The 14,619-nt window shown below is 39.2% G+C and overlaps 1 protein-coding gene and 1 long non-coding RNA gene across 2 annotated transcripts in view; one reads left to right on the top strand and one right to left on the bottom strand.

The window, feature by feature from the left end:
- tgfbi (transforming growth factor, beta-induced) overlaps positions 1 to 6,241 on the bottom strand; it is a 65,663-nt gene extending 59,422 nt beyond the window's left edge. Inside the window, exons 1-2 of the mRNA XM_072590699.1 lie at positions 6,057 to 6,241; positions 5,482 to 5,580 (exon numbers count right to left, since the gene is read on the bottom strand). Coding sequence (XP_072446800.1) covers positions 5,482 to 5,580; positions 6,057 to 6,175 — 218 coding nt within the window. The 5' untranslated portion in view covers positions 6,176 to 6,241. The remainder of the gene's footprint in view (positions 1 to 5,481; positions 5,581 to 6,056) is intronic.
- Positions 1 to 14,272, top strand: part of LOC140492046 (uncharacterized) — a 30,011-nt gene extending 15,739 nt beyond the window's left edge. Inside the window, exons 2-3 of the long non-coding RNA XR_011963480.1 lie at positions 12,329 to 12,459; positions 13,998 to 14,272. This is a non-coding gene — a long non-coding RNA (uncharacterized lncRNA). The remainder of the gene's footprint in view (positions 1 to 12,328; positions 12,460 to 13,997) is intronic.
- Positions 14,273 to 14,619: the final 347 nt, after the last annotated feature.

Raw genomic sequence — 14,619 nt, 5'->3', positions numbered from 1 at the left:
TTCGGATGCTGCCTGACCTGCTGTGTTTTTCCAGCACCACACTTTTCCAATTTATTTTGATATTCAACATTATTAACTGCAGTAGAACTGAATACTAGGGTGACAAAATTGGGCAGATGCTGGAAATCTGAAATAGATACAGAAAGTGCTGGACAAACTCAGCAAGTCTGGCAGCACTTGTGAAGGGAGAAATACAGTGAACATTTTGAGTCTGGTCTGACTCTTCCTCAGAAGAAGAAGGAAATGTAAAACTATGTTTATTTTTTACAAGTGATAGAGAGGGACAGATGGAACAAATGGTGATTGGCCCAGAGCAAAACACAAAAGCAGTGATAATGCTGGTGAAGGAGTGACAGATTTGTATAATAAGTGGAAATGTTAGCTGTGAAAAAGGAGAAAAGTGTGTCCATTTTGCTGAGATTACTACATGCACCACTGCCATGTCACTTTTCAGGATGTGTTCTGCCACACATGGACCAGAAATAATTATTTTTGGAGTTAAGTCATACTTTAAAAGCATCATCTAAACATGACCTTAGCAAACATTAATTTGTATATCAGAGATTAAAAGGGAAAAATGCTTGTAGTATTTATCATGTAAATAAATGTGAATTAAACTTATAGCTGATAATGATGAAACCACAAATGTCCAACAACTACCACTTACATTAACTCATGGAACTCATCTGCAAACAAGTCTGCAGCCATATCCCAGTCTAAGTGCTGATGACTGGTTTTATAGGACATAAATACAATAATTGAAACCTTTCAGTCTTTGCTTTCAACAATAGACACTGAAAGAAAGGCTTGTATTTATGTTTTAATTTTCATGACCTCAGATTGTCAATGAACAACTTTTGAAAACCTATTATAGTGTAGGAAACACAGCTGCCAATTTGCACACAGTAAATTTCCAAGGATTGCATTGACTTAATGATTAGGTTTAGGGTTAAATACTTCAGGGGAGCTCCCCGTCCTTCAAATGGAAAGACTAAATGCATCAGTTTGGTTTATATACTTTAGGTTGCATCATATAAATATTATTAACTGTGATTGCTGACTCCACTGGATTGTTGGAACATTTTCATTTCTCAAATGTCACAGCAACAATTGGCAATAGTCAGACATGCTTAACTGTGATGTTTGCCTATTTGGAAGTTTATCACCATTTACAATAAAGTGGTTGCTTCAGATCACTTCCACACAGTCGCCCCGTCGTTTCTAATCTGAAGTTCTTGGTTAACCATTTCAGACACTATCATTATACTTAAAAGTTAACTCCATTTTTATTAAACTATCCCTCACATTAGATGATAGTAACAAACAGCTTTTCATAATTTTCAGGACCAGACAGATTATGCAGAGTGCATGAAATGAGTCAGTTCACATAAAAGGAAGTGACTCATGCTAATTTGAGATTCATCCGTCCATCTGCGAAGTGTTTTTTTTAGTGGGCATGTGAGGACAAGATCAGTCTTAGCAATATTGACCTCCATGTTTCAATCATCTATTAAATTTAGCATTTCACACAAAGAATGGCACTTTGCTGATTTACTGCATAGATGTTTGCAGTCTTTTGCTCAGAAGAATTAGCCAGTCTGAATTATTAGTTCAAAAAAAAGAGGAATTTTGAAAGCTAAGAAAAGTGACAGCACATCAGTAAAAGTATAAAGCAGAAAGAGCTGAAAAGACTATCAAATGTTAAGAAAGAGCATCAAAGGATTTTAATTGTCATTCCACCAATATGGCACTCAAGGATTTTTGCACTTCAGATCTCATTTTCTTGCGGCAGGATGACTGCACCTTATGAAGACATTCACTGTCATCTGGGATCCAGAATAATGTTGTATGCTATAAACACTGTACTTGCCAGCAGACAGGTCCTGGGGGAATACGAAGTGCAGGAAGAGGTAAAAGTGCTGGGCAGGGAATTTGGCAAGAAAAGAACATTGGAGGCAGTGAGCCCAATCTAACAGTGAGCTCCTGTATCTTTGTGGAGCCAGGAAGAGCATTCATGAGAAGGCCACTAATTAGGCTGCTAAAAGGCTGGTCAGTTGGATAATCAGTGTATGGCATGCATTTGTCCCTGAAATTACAACCAGAGTTCCAATAATATCATAAGTCCAGGAAAATGTCCGCCATCTGAAATAAGTGGTGTTCCAAGAACCCATGAAATAGCCCCATTACAAACAGTGATAGCCGCAACATTAGTCATGGGCTACAGTTCAATTTTAAACCAGTTACCAATGTACTAAAGATGGTTTCAATTATTTAACAAAAAAAAAAGAAAGTCCAACAGAGCAAGAGAACATATGGAGCAATAACTGTCCTTCGTCTGCATTCTCCCACCATCCACCAAAAGCAAAAACAAATTCTAAAAGTGATCTGAACTATTTTCTGAGAAGCTTTGATTAAGTAACTCTAGATTGTCTGGCCGTCATGTGCCACAGTGGTTAGCACTGCTGTCTCACAGCATCAGGAACCTAGATTTGATTCCACATTGGGTGACTGTCTGTGTAGAGTGTACACGTTTTCCCCGTGTCTGCATGGTGTTCCACCGGCTACTCTGGTTTCATCCCACAGTGAAAAATGTGGGAGTTACGTGGATTGGCTAAGCTGAAATTGCCCTGTGGTGTTCAGGAATGTGCAGTCAGTTGGGTTTTAGCCACGTTAAATCTGAGGTTACATGAATACAGTGGTGCCGGGCCTGGATGGAACGCTCTTCAGAGGGTTGGTGCAAACTCAATGGGCCAAATGGCTTCTTTCCACACAGTAGGGATTCTATGACTGATCAATGTCCAATTACAAATAGAGCTCTAGTAGCATAAGTGTGCTTTCACATTACACCCAATTGGCATTCGGATCATTCAAGCCAATATAACATGATTCTCACTTGTTTGTTTTGGACAGAGGCCGCGATCACCCATTTCAAAGCCTGACTGAATATTGTGCCACAAAAATCACTGGCAGGCAATTATTTTTAAATGTTCAATTGTAAATCATCACTTTTTCCCAGTAAAAAAAGAAGTAGGCACCAATTGAAAGTCCTTCAAGGTTTGTGCCTAACTGCTAACCAGAGTAATAATTTCGAATTTTGTGTGGTCAGTGCTGAGTTTAAATCTGAAGGAAGGAAGGGTGTCCTATGCTATTTTCTTTAGAAAAAAAATTCACAATGTCAATCACTTTAAAAAAATTAAATAATTATAAATGTTAAATAAATTAGTGATATAGAGAATGCACTGTGAATGTCTCAGAGCTACATTTTAATTGCATGCCCTGGTTAGATTGGTGTACTGGCTATAGTTTCCTTGCGGTGGTTAAAATTTATATGGTTGACATTTTTGATATCTCTGAACTCATTCTTCATGTAATAAATGTAGCAAACCACTTAATGAATCAATTTGCCTGACTTTGTTAGTATTTCTATGATGTGATGGCTTTGATGTGTCATTCAACTGATTTTTCACTTTACAAGTTTTCCCTGCTTTATAAAAGGTTTCACTCTAGGAAACAATAAGACTAATGCAAATCTCAGTTACAGTATAGCTCATGACAGCTGAACTATAAACAGGTTCTAGGACAGAGCTATTATCTAACAAATCCAGAGTCCAAGGGGTGGCACCATGGCTCTGTGGTTGGCACTGCTACTTCACAGCACCAGGGACCTGGGTTCGATTTAAGCCTTAAGCAACTGCCTGTGTGGAATTTGCATGTTCTCCCTGTGTCTGCTTGGGTTTCCTCCAGGTGCTCCGGTTTCCTTCCACAGTCCAAAGCTATGCATGTTAGGTGGATTGGCTATGTTAAATTGCCCAGAGTGCCCAGGGATGTGCAGGTTCAGTGGGTTAGTCATGGGAAATGTAGGGTTACAGGGCTGTGGGTGGGTTGCTCTTCAGAGGTTGGTGTGGACTCAATAGGCCAAATGGCCTGTTTCCACATTGTAGGGGTTCTATGAAATCCTCTCACTTTTCTTGATTCTTTAAAACCTAAAACTGTAGTAGATTTAAGAGTTCCTGGATCATGTAATTTGTACATGTGCACATCAACATTAGAAATAATGCATGAGGAGCTACTTATACAATCACAAAAATAGACTACATTTTGATTATTTGACAAATGGATAAAATCTTGTGTGTTTTCTCATCAAACACTCTTCTCCTACTATAGTTAGTAATGACAATGAAGAAAGCTGGAGATCACAGCTGGTCAGGCAGCATCCACAGAAAGGAAGAAAGCGAATGTTGAGTCTAGCTAATTCTTCGAAGCTGAAATTCACTTCAGCACCTTAAGAAGAGAGTCATCTAGGCTCGAATTGTTAGCTTGCTTTCTCTCCATGGATGCTGCCTGACCCACTGTGATGTCCAGCTTCTTTTTTGTTTTAAGTATAGATTCCAGCATCTGCAGTAATTTGCTCCGACATAGTTAATAGTGAATTGACTAGTATGCTGGAGTGTCATCATCAGGAAACATTTTTCTCTCTTTAGGTCATTTGTTTCTAATGACAATGTCACTACGTGAGTATAAAAAAAATAATTCCAAAGATTTTCTGTACAGAATTCAAAATAAGCTGATTGAAAAGTCTGAATATTAGTGTGAAGTTGTAAAACATGCTGAAGGACCAGAAACATCTGTCCTTTCATCATGCAAGTATTGTGGAACAAACCCACAAGGTTTCCTTTACATCATCTGTATCATATTGATTCAATTTAGCCATAAACGTTCCACGAAATCAGATCTCATTTTCCTTCTTCAGTGGCCTGCTGATGTGAGTGGCACCATGAGCCTTGTGCTGTCTGGAGCCAGACTTAACTCAAAAAACTTTTGAGTTCCAGTGACAAAGGGCAATTAGTCAAAATTTCACACTGCAAGTCATTTACCACAGCTTCCTGTATTTGTCCCAAAATCACTACACTCTTAGGTGCTAAGATATTACATCCAAAGCATTTACAGTGGATATTCATTTCCTGTACAAAAATTCCATTCTGCAACTCTGCATTTTTATTGCAGCCATGACGATAATGTCCAGACAGATGAGAATGAAACCTTTATTGTGACCTTAGGAGATCATACCTCACTATGCAAAACACAAAGCCCATCATCAAACTTCCTTTATAATTTACCTATACTGATACAGGTCTGATTAGGACCTTCCATGCATAATTTAAAGATAAGACCTGGGAAAATGAGACAAAACATAATATAGTTGATTTTATTTTCAGTTATCAATGTGCATACTTTTTACATGCAATTTTTCCCAAGTATTTAAAATGTATAGCTTTTTTTGCTGCTTTTGAAAAATTAGATTACTCAAAAATCCATACAGAAAAAAAACTTGACACAAATATCAAAGCAATGATTCCTGAATTTTAAGCAGGTCACTTTAACCACCAACTTGTGATCATAAACCAAAAACATAAAATTGTGCAAAAGATTTTTAACTTTATGCAGGTATTTAGGATTGAATTAAACCTGTGTAAAACTTACGTTGGTTTGCCACAGATTTTCCGATGGTACCACTGCTTGCAGTTGGTAAAGTATTTCTTGTTGGATCCTGCTACTTGTTGCATAGCACATACATTGGGGCTGTGGAAGAACACACATTTTTCTTTTTATAGCAAAGAACAGTAACTAGAGGTTGCCCAAGAAGCAGTAACTGCATAATCCATCTGCTGTATAGCTATTCAATGGAGCCATTGTTTCAAATCAAGACTAAATTAAAGACTGTCACATCAAATTCAGTTTTTACTTATTTTAAAAACTATGTACAAAGCAAGGAAACATTGCCACTACTGTTCTGCAATTTCATTGAGGTTTTAAATTCTTAAACAAAGAACAAGCTTAAACTCCTGACTTTACAATATAGTTTGAATGAGCAAGTCAGATTCATTACTTCTCTTTGAATCAAGTTTACTAGCTCTCTTACATGCAGTTTAGAATATTTGCATTTACTAATATAGTGCAACGCTGTTGGTCACATTAGTATTAAAATCAGATAAAGATAAGATATACAGTAAGTTCAAAAAAAACGTTTATCAAACTTTCTTTGAGAATTGGCTTACCCTCGCTGTTTGCCTCTGATTCTACTGTGCTGTAATACTTGTTTGTAAGGTAATATAGCACTTGTCAGAGCAATGCAAACTAAAACTAAAGACAAACTAAATACAACTGAATACTTCATGCTGACCAAAGTCTTCAGACTTCTTTCGCTTGCACAATCCAAGCAGTCTCCTGAGATAATAGGCTGCCTTTAACAGAGCTACATTTTATAGAGCCCTGAGCTCAAGGGGCGGAGAGGAGCAGTAAACATGCAAAATCTCAGTGGTGTAACCAGTGGGCAGGTCAGGACCCCACCGGCTGGGGGAAGCAAGTCACAGTTCTTTCATCTAAACTTTAAAGAAACCTCTTTCTTTCTTTCTGTTTGCTTTGCTCAGGCAGAATGTTTTCGTAAGTTCTAAACTTTTGAGATTAAAATATGTGAAACAGAAGTTTTAAAGACGATAGCATTACACGTGGAAATGAACGTATAACATAAAAGTTTATGAGAAAAAATGGGGCAGTAAAATTATAGCACCATCGGGAATAGGAGTAGATCATTCAGCACTTCAAGCATGATCTGCCAGTAAATACATTGAACAAAGAAAGCTTGTAGCTAAGATTAGAATAATATCAAGATTTATGTCAGGGTCCCCTGTTGTTTCAGCAGGTTTATGTTTTGAACAGTTAGAGCTGTGAACCCAGACTTATTATTTGGTTTGTGCTGAATTTGCTGGTGTGAGCTGGAGAGATGGTGAGGTATGAGATTTAGCATCATTGCCTGAGGTCACACAGTGAATAATCAACCAGAATTCCTGCTTTTGGATCTTTGTAATTTCCCTAATTATATACAAAATGGTCTGAATTTTAATTGAGGAAAAGAGATGACTCATCGTTCTGTCAGGGGTTAAATTGTCAGAAATGTGTTTCCCAACCCAAACGTCCTCCATATTGTCCATAACTAGCTTTAACTGTGACAGAGAGGTGACCTATCAGATCCATGGAATGGGTTAGGAACTTATGATCGAGATGTTACTAGCTTCATTGTCATTGTACTTTTGAACTTTAAACTGCTGTTGACCAGTTGAGCATTACTAACCTGACAGCTTCCTGAAGTCAACAACTGACAGGTTAAGAAGTTCAGTGCCTACCCGCTGGATCCAGGTCCATGCCTGAAGAATTTTGGGGATTGGAGCATTCACCATCAATCTTTACTCTAAGGTATCTGACCTGCTCAGCCCCTACACAGCCAGGCACTGCTTCACCTCCCCTCGCCACCAGGTCTGGATCTCTTTCTTCCTAATAGGCTACAACCCCCATTGCTAATGGGTCCCACTATTGTTAAAATGTCCTGGTCTTGTATTTAATTAAAAACAATGTTCATTAAAAGGTAATCACTGTGCCTGCTGCAGTCTGTATCAATACTGTTCCTAAATGTCAATCACAACCTGTGGTAACAGTTGGTAGCAGCAGGTGAAAGAACAACGCAGGAAACAACAATAAAGCAGGACTTATCAATAAAATAAAACAAACAACTGTGGATGCTGGAGATCTGAAAGCAAAACAGAAATTGCTGGAGAAACACAGCCAGTCTGGCAGCACCTGTGGAGAGAAAATAGAGCTAATGTTTCAAGTCTGTACTGAGGAAGGGTCACTGGACTCGAAATTTTGTAATTATCCATCTTTCTGCAGTCAAGGGAGGATTTGCATTTATCAAAAGTGTACTTAGCCAGGCAGAAGTTTAAGAAAAAAACAAAATTAAGCATTTATTCACAGAGATAGACAGACATTGTGCAGAAAAGCAACCAACATCTTGCTATTTGTGGGGCTCTGTATTATAAGGGCACACGTTGAAAAGGAGAAATGGTCTATGATAGCTGCTGTTACTCACTAAGATAGGGAAAGGCTGTGTGAGCCTCAGGATTATCCCACCAAACTTTCACAATCCTATTGCTATAAAAGGAGGAGATATTTTAAAGCTGCATATTGTTGCGCAAACATCCCCATTCAGAAACTTTAAAACATTTTAGAAATTAAAGGTTAAAGGTATTGAGGTGCCATTGTAGGGAAAAATCAGAGAGAAACATGGAAAATTGAAGTGCAAAGATTTTGGTCAATGGGCTTAAAAGAAATTCTAAATTTAATTGTGAAGCAAGAGTTTTTGTTCTTTCCAGCATTGCATAAAAGTCTTCCTCAAGCCATCATAAAAACTCAGTCAATGGGCAGAATTTTCTAATCCCTTGAACAGTGTTAACAATGGCGACAGCTGTGAAAACATGGTGAAAATGAAAAAAAAAAATCAGGATTCTGATGTCAAGAAATAAAGTTCTAAATGTCCCCTTAACATTTAAACAGTGAGGTCAAACTCTTGTTCATGAGTATCAACTCTCTTATTTCCACAAATTTGCAACTCAGTATTAGCCCAACCTGCCTCATCTCATTGCTGCTCCCAATTCTCCTCTGCTGCCTTTAGAAATTAGCTGGTGCCAAGTTCTGACATGAAAGTCAAAGTAGTTACCCAGCAACACAGGATTGCCACTTGTTTCTCTGGGCTCTCATGTAACCCTCTTCATCCCTGCATCCCTACGTCCTCCATGGACACTATTCTCCTGCACTCTTTGTCCACCCATCAACAAACCACCAGCTTCGCCACATCATCATCCTTGATCTCATTTCAACTTTCACACTGTTTCAGCCCTTAACAGGACTTCATTTTGGAGCTCAGCAACATCTGTGACTTGTGTGTTTGACGCTAGGAGGAAGAACGTCTCATCTTCCGCCTTGGTACCCTCCAACCCAATGGCATCAATGTAGACTTGACCAGTTTCCTCAATTCCCCTCTCCCCACCTTATCCCAGCTCCAACCTTCCAACTCTGCACCACTCTCATGACCTGTCCCACCTGTCCATTTTCCTTCCCACTTATCAGCTCCATCCTCCTCTCCAACTTCTCACCATTATCCCTACTTCCATCTACCTATTGCACTGTTAGCTACCTTCCCCCCAGCCCCACTCCCCTCCCATTTATCTCTCTTCCCCCCTCGGTTCAGAAGCCTCATTCCTGATGAAGGGCTTTTAACCAAAACGTCAATTCTCCTGCTCCTCAGATGCTGCCTGACCTGCTGTGCTTTTCCAGCACCACACTCTCGACTCTGATCTCCAGCATCTGCTGTCCTCAGTTTCTCCATAAAGAAAAGACAGAAGAAATTAACACATATTTTGATATATTTTCACAAATGAGGTCACAAAAAGCTTCCCAGAAATGTTCAGGAGCCAGGGATCTAGTCAGAAGGTGGAGCCAAAGGAAATCAAAATTTGTAAGAAAATAATACTGGGGAAATTTGTAGGGTTAAAGGCTGACAAATTACCAGGGCCCGATAATTCAATCCCAGACTTCCAAAGGAAGTGATCCTAGAAACATTGGGTGCCTTGGTGGTCATTGTCCAAAATTCTGTAGACTCTGGAGCAGGTGCTGCAGATTGGAGGGTGAAAAACATAACTCTACAATTAAAAAAGGGCGGAATCAAAAAATAACAGAGTTACAGACCAGTTAATCTAAAATCAATAGGAGAAGTACTGAAATCTACTATAAGGGATGCGATAATAAAACATTTGAAAAACTTTAATGGGATTGGAGAATGCCAGCTTGGGTTTATGAAATGCAAATCATGCTTAACAAGTCTACTGGAGTTTTGTTTTGATAGTGTAACTAGTAGAATAGATAAAGGAAATCCAATGTATATGGTATATTTGGATATGTAGAAGTCTTTTATAAGGTCACTCATAACAGTTTAATGTGCAAAGTTAAAACATATGGGATTGGCAATAATATATTGACATGGAATGAGAACCGGTTGACAGACAAGAAGCAGAGAATGGGAATAATGGCTCTTTTTCCAAGTGGCATGAAGTGACTAATGGGGTTATACAAACATTGGTACTTAGGTCCTCGCTATTGTGTGTGTGTGTGTGTGTGTGTGTGTGTGTGTGTGTTTGTGTGTGTGTGTGTGTATATCCTATATATGTAAAATGAACTGGCTGAGGGAGCCAAAAATAGCATTTCCAAGTTTGCAGATGACTCAAAGCTACACGGGGTTGTGAGGAAAATGGAAAGAAGCTTCAAGGTAATTTAGACAAGTTGAATGAGTTCTCCAAATTCAAATAACCCACGTCCCTTCCCCCGACTCCCTTTCTCTCCCTCCCCCACCCCATTCCTCTGATTGACCCTTCCTTCCAGCTACCAACCAGATTCATTCCTCCCATTGACCAACCAGGTCGTACCCCCTACCTGTGCTCACCTATCTTTGCCTTACCACTCTGCCCTTCTTCCCACCCAAATCCCTCCCCCACCTTTATCTGCAGCTCCCCCTTACACCCACCCCCCAGTCGTGAAAAAGGGTTTCACCTGAAACGTTGACTTCTCTACCACCTGATGCTGCCAAGCTTGCTTTGTTCTTCCAGCCCCCTGCTTGGCTAAGTTGAGTGAGTAGGCAAACACATGGTAGTATAATGTGACGAAAGGTGAAGTTATAATGTTTAGTGTGAAAAGCAGAAAGAAAAGGCATTATTTAAATGGTTAAAGTCAGAGGTGACATGACACCAGCTTATAGCCCAACAGGTTTATTTGAACTGACAAGTATTTGTAGCACTGTCCCTTCATCAGGTGAATGTCAGTATTTACTAGAGGGGATTTAATTGAAATGCATAGCATTCTAAAAGGACTGGACAGTCAAGATGCAGAGAGAATGTTTTCCTTGGACAGGAGTTTTGAATCATGGGATACAATCTGAGAATATGGGATAGACCATTTAGCACTGAGATTAGGAAGGATATCTTCACTCAAATGTTAGTTAACCTGTGGAATTTACCACTGCAGAAGGCTTTGGAAGCAAAGTGTTGAATGTTTTCAAAAAAGAGATGAATAAATTTTTACATTTTATAGGAATCAAAGAAAATGGGAAGAAAGAGGGAATACGGTATTCAGTTAAAGAGTCAGCCATGATCAAGTTGAATGGGGGAACTTTCTTGTAGAGTTGAATGTCCCACTCCTGTTCTGAGTTTCTATGTTTCTGTGTACTTAGAATAAAATAGAGTAGTCCTGTTAAGATGAACTAGTCTGTACAATATACAGATTCATCATTGCTTCTGTTTTTCTGGATTTTATTTATGTCTAGGAACACAAAAACTTTTTAAATATTCTGCCACCTTCTCTGCCATCTTCAATTTTTTCTTATATATATCTTCCTGAGTCTTTTTAGTCCTGTTCCCTTTTTAGAATTTCATCTTTTAGCTTCCGTTGCCTTGCATAATTTTGCCTGACAAAAAATATTACTTCACACCTTTCTAAAATAAATTTCACATACGTCTACCCATTCCATCAGCCTTTAACTTCTTGAAACCTATCACTATCTTACTCACATTTCTCAGTGTGTCCAAGTTTTTTTATCTTCTGCATGTACAAAGATTGTGCCCGAGTCAATGTGTGCTTTGGAGAAAGACCATAGTTTCTTTTTTTTTTGCAAACCCTCTCTAAAAGTAAAATGAAACTGGGGAATATTCTGAAAAAGGAATAATTAGTTTCCTGGTTATGATTTAGCTGGTTATGAAATATTCACATGACCTGAGGTTGTTATTGGGATGAAAGGTAAAGCAAAAAGTGAATAGTCAGCTAACTGCAATGGCGTCGAGGGGAACCAGTGAGGGGAGCAAGCCAAATTCTTTCCAAACAGTTCAGTTCAGATTTTGGAAGTAAGAAGAAAATACAACTCAGATGTTCTTGGTGAAGCAATGTATGAACAAGCTGAATATTTGTATGAGAACCAACCTGGGAACCAGATTTGGTGGTCAGTTAAAAGGCAGGTCTGCATAGCTACACCACCGCAGCTGTCATAACCAGAGTAAGAGAGGATTTATAGACATGTACCTTGTCAGTATTAACTGGGCCTGGGGACTTTGGAAGGAAGATGACTGTTAATAAATGTGAGTCGAGGGCTGAAATGCTTATATGGGAAGTGAGAGACCCTACACGATGGAGACAATGTAGAAATACTGTCGAACTGCATGTCATTCTACATTAGTGCTGAAAGTAATGCAAGTGCTTTTGACTATGAGACATATCTTTATGACATTAACTATTTAATCTGATATTTACCTTTTTTGTTAGAAATATCCTTTGCCTGTTAATTAATGATTCATTGAAGTTAATTTTCCTTTGTTTGTTACAGTAAAAGTATTAAAAAGTGGAGTAGCTTCTCCCAGTTTTCTTTCCCTTGCTGTAATGGAGATTGCTTTCTTTTAAGGGTTACCAGTGACTTCTGTCCGGACTACAGGGCATTCTGGTATAATGCACATTTCGTCAACAAGAATTGGCTGTAACATGGTTGCCGAATTGCGGACAGTATTTGGATAACGCGAACCTCCTACTGAATGGGTATAGTGATTTTCAATAGCTATCTTCTACCGCACAATTTTCTCTCGTGATTTTCCATAGTGTGATTTTCTACAGCACAAGGTTGTAGAGGAACACAACTGCCGTGTTATAGCAGAATGACCCATACAGGCAGTCAGATGAGACTATGTGCCAGACTCAGGATGGAGGATATGTGAGTAATATTGCTGTGGGATGAGAGGAGAGGTCATGGGGCTGAAGATGGATGTCTTCATGGATAGGCAGTGCCAAGGGAGCAGCTGAGGGAACTGTACTTATGGGTTTCCCAATGGAGAAAGGGGAACAGTGACTGAGGATATCTAACCTATGTTCACTGCAATTTTTCCTGCCATTGCATGGGCCACTGAGGTTCATGCGTGGAAGTAGCTTCCAGAACTGGAAGTCACTGTGTAGGCGGTATGTGTGGAACCTTGGGAAGCTGCATTGCTGTGCAGCCACATGGCATAGAGGGAATGTTCCTCACAACCTTTGTCCACTTAAGGACTGAGTAGGCGAATTAGCCAGGATTCCACCATCTCATGCCCACCCCCATCCCTGCAGCATGCCCTCTCAAAATCAAGGGAAGCAGATTTCAAGTGTCAGTAACTTAAGGATATCAGTTATGACATGGGCAAATGGGCCAGCCCAGAACTCACTCCTTCTCTGTACAATTGAACTTTGGTTTGGTGTGGATGGGAGAGCAGTTTGATGGTCACCTGGGAAACCATACAGGAACCCCACCCGCCTAGTTGCCTGTGGCATCATCGATAAAACTCTGCTCAAAGTGGTGGGAATGGGCCAGTTTAAAAACCCACTCTTGCAGCATATTCATGCATTTGTATCGTTTAATACCTCTGATTAAAGAGAAACAATATTGTGAGGAATGTCGTGGGAGATCTGTTTTATTTGAATAATGGAAGTACAGAAGTGATTTCATTTTAGGATTTATAATCATAGTTTAAAACAGCAATTGCACACACTATACTTGACTGATGTCCCACAGGGTATAGTATGCTTGTGCAATCCTGCAAGTGATAACTAACAATCAGTTTGAATTTCTTCACAAAAGATAGAGTTGCAGACAATTATACTCTGTAGGATACAACTTCAAAAAAGGAGAATAATTGCACAAATCCTTTACAGTGGCTGTCGACCATTGTATTGACATCAAAGAGCAAGATTTTTTATAATGTAATGGGACTAAGCTTGCAATGTTGTCATGTGACACTAAATAAGGCAAGAAGCCATGAACATTCCAAGCTGAATTCTTAGTTTTATTGAGGTAGTTGATCTCATTGAGAATAGTGATGATCTAACTATCTTAACTAAACAAGGAAGAATCAGACAGACTTTCAGCTCCTTTTAAGGTATCAAGTATTTGTTGCGAATATACAAATATTGAGGAGGGTGAGTTCAGACTTCTAAGTAACTGTGATGTTACTTAAAAAAACATGTATTGATAATTTCAGTCAATTAGCATTGCCAAATGAAAGGCTAATGTTATGTCCTACCCCTGCCATCTTTCATCTCTTGTCCTGCAGGGAAGCTGATTGGCCATCTCCATGTTACTGATGGTAGACAATACTGGACAGGAATCTGGAAAATTGCCTGATTTCATTGGCTATATTCTCACTAGCACTACAAGGCTTCATGATCAGGGTGGTGGCAAACAACAACAGAAACAACAACAACAACTGAAGATATTGACACATTGGACATGCATGATGTGGAAACATATCTTTCATTTCTACCGTCAATCGGTGACACTGTGTGGGCCTTAAAGCATTCTGAATCATAAATAAAATCTTGTAGTAGATCTTTGAGTCACTTCTGTCCCTTGCACAAAGTTCATCTTTCTGTAACTGTGGTGTGTGTTTTGCTACAAGACCACCATTGCAAGACAAGGTCCACATTCCAAATGTCCAAATTCCTTTTGACATCATTTAATATCTCCACTGCTAGCACCACTCATGGGGAGTGGCTTCCAGGTTATAACCACTTGCTGCTTACGAAAACATCCTCCTCGTATTCTCTCTGCATCTCTTGCTCAAAATCTTAAACCTACTACCCATCACCTTTACCGCCACCCACACCCCATTTTTGTTCCATTAGCTAAGGGGAACAGTTTTTTTTCAATGTCTACTTTGGTTAAACACATCATAA

This window comes from Chiloscyllium punctatum, chromosome 20 (genome assembly GCF_047496795.1).
Source record: "Chiloscyllium punctatum isolate Juve2018m chromosome 20, sChiPun1.3, whole genome shotgun sequence".
Taxonomy (NCBI): Eukaryota; Metazoa; Chordata; class Chondrichthyes; order Orectolobiformes; family Hemiscylliidae; genus Chiloscyllium; species Chiloscyllium punctatum.
This window is presented reverse-complemented; position numbering and strand designations above follow the sequence as displayed.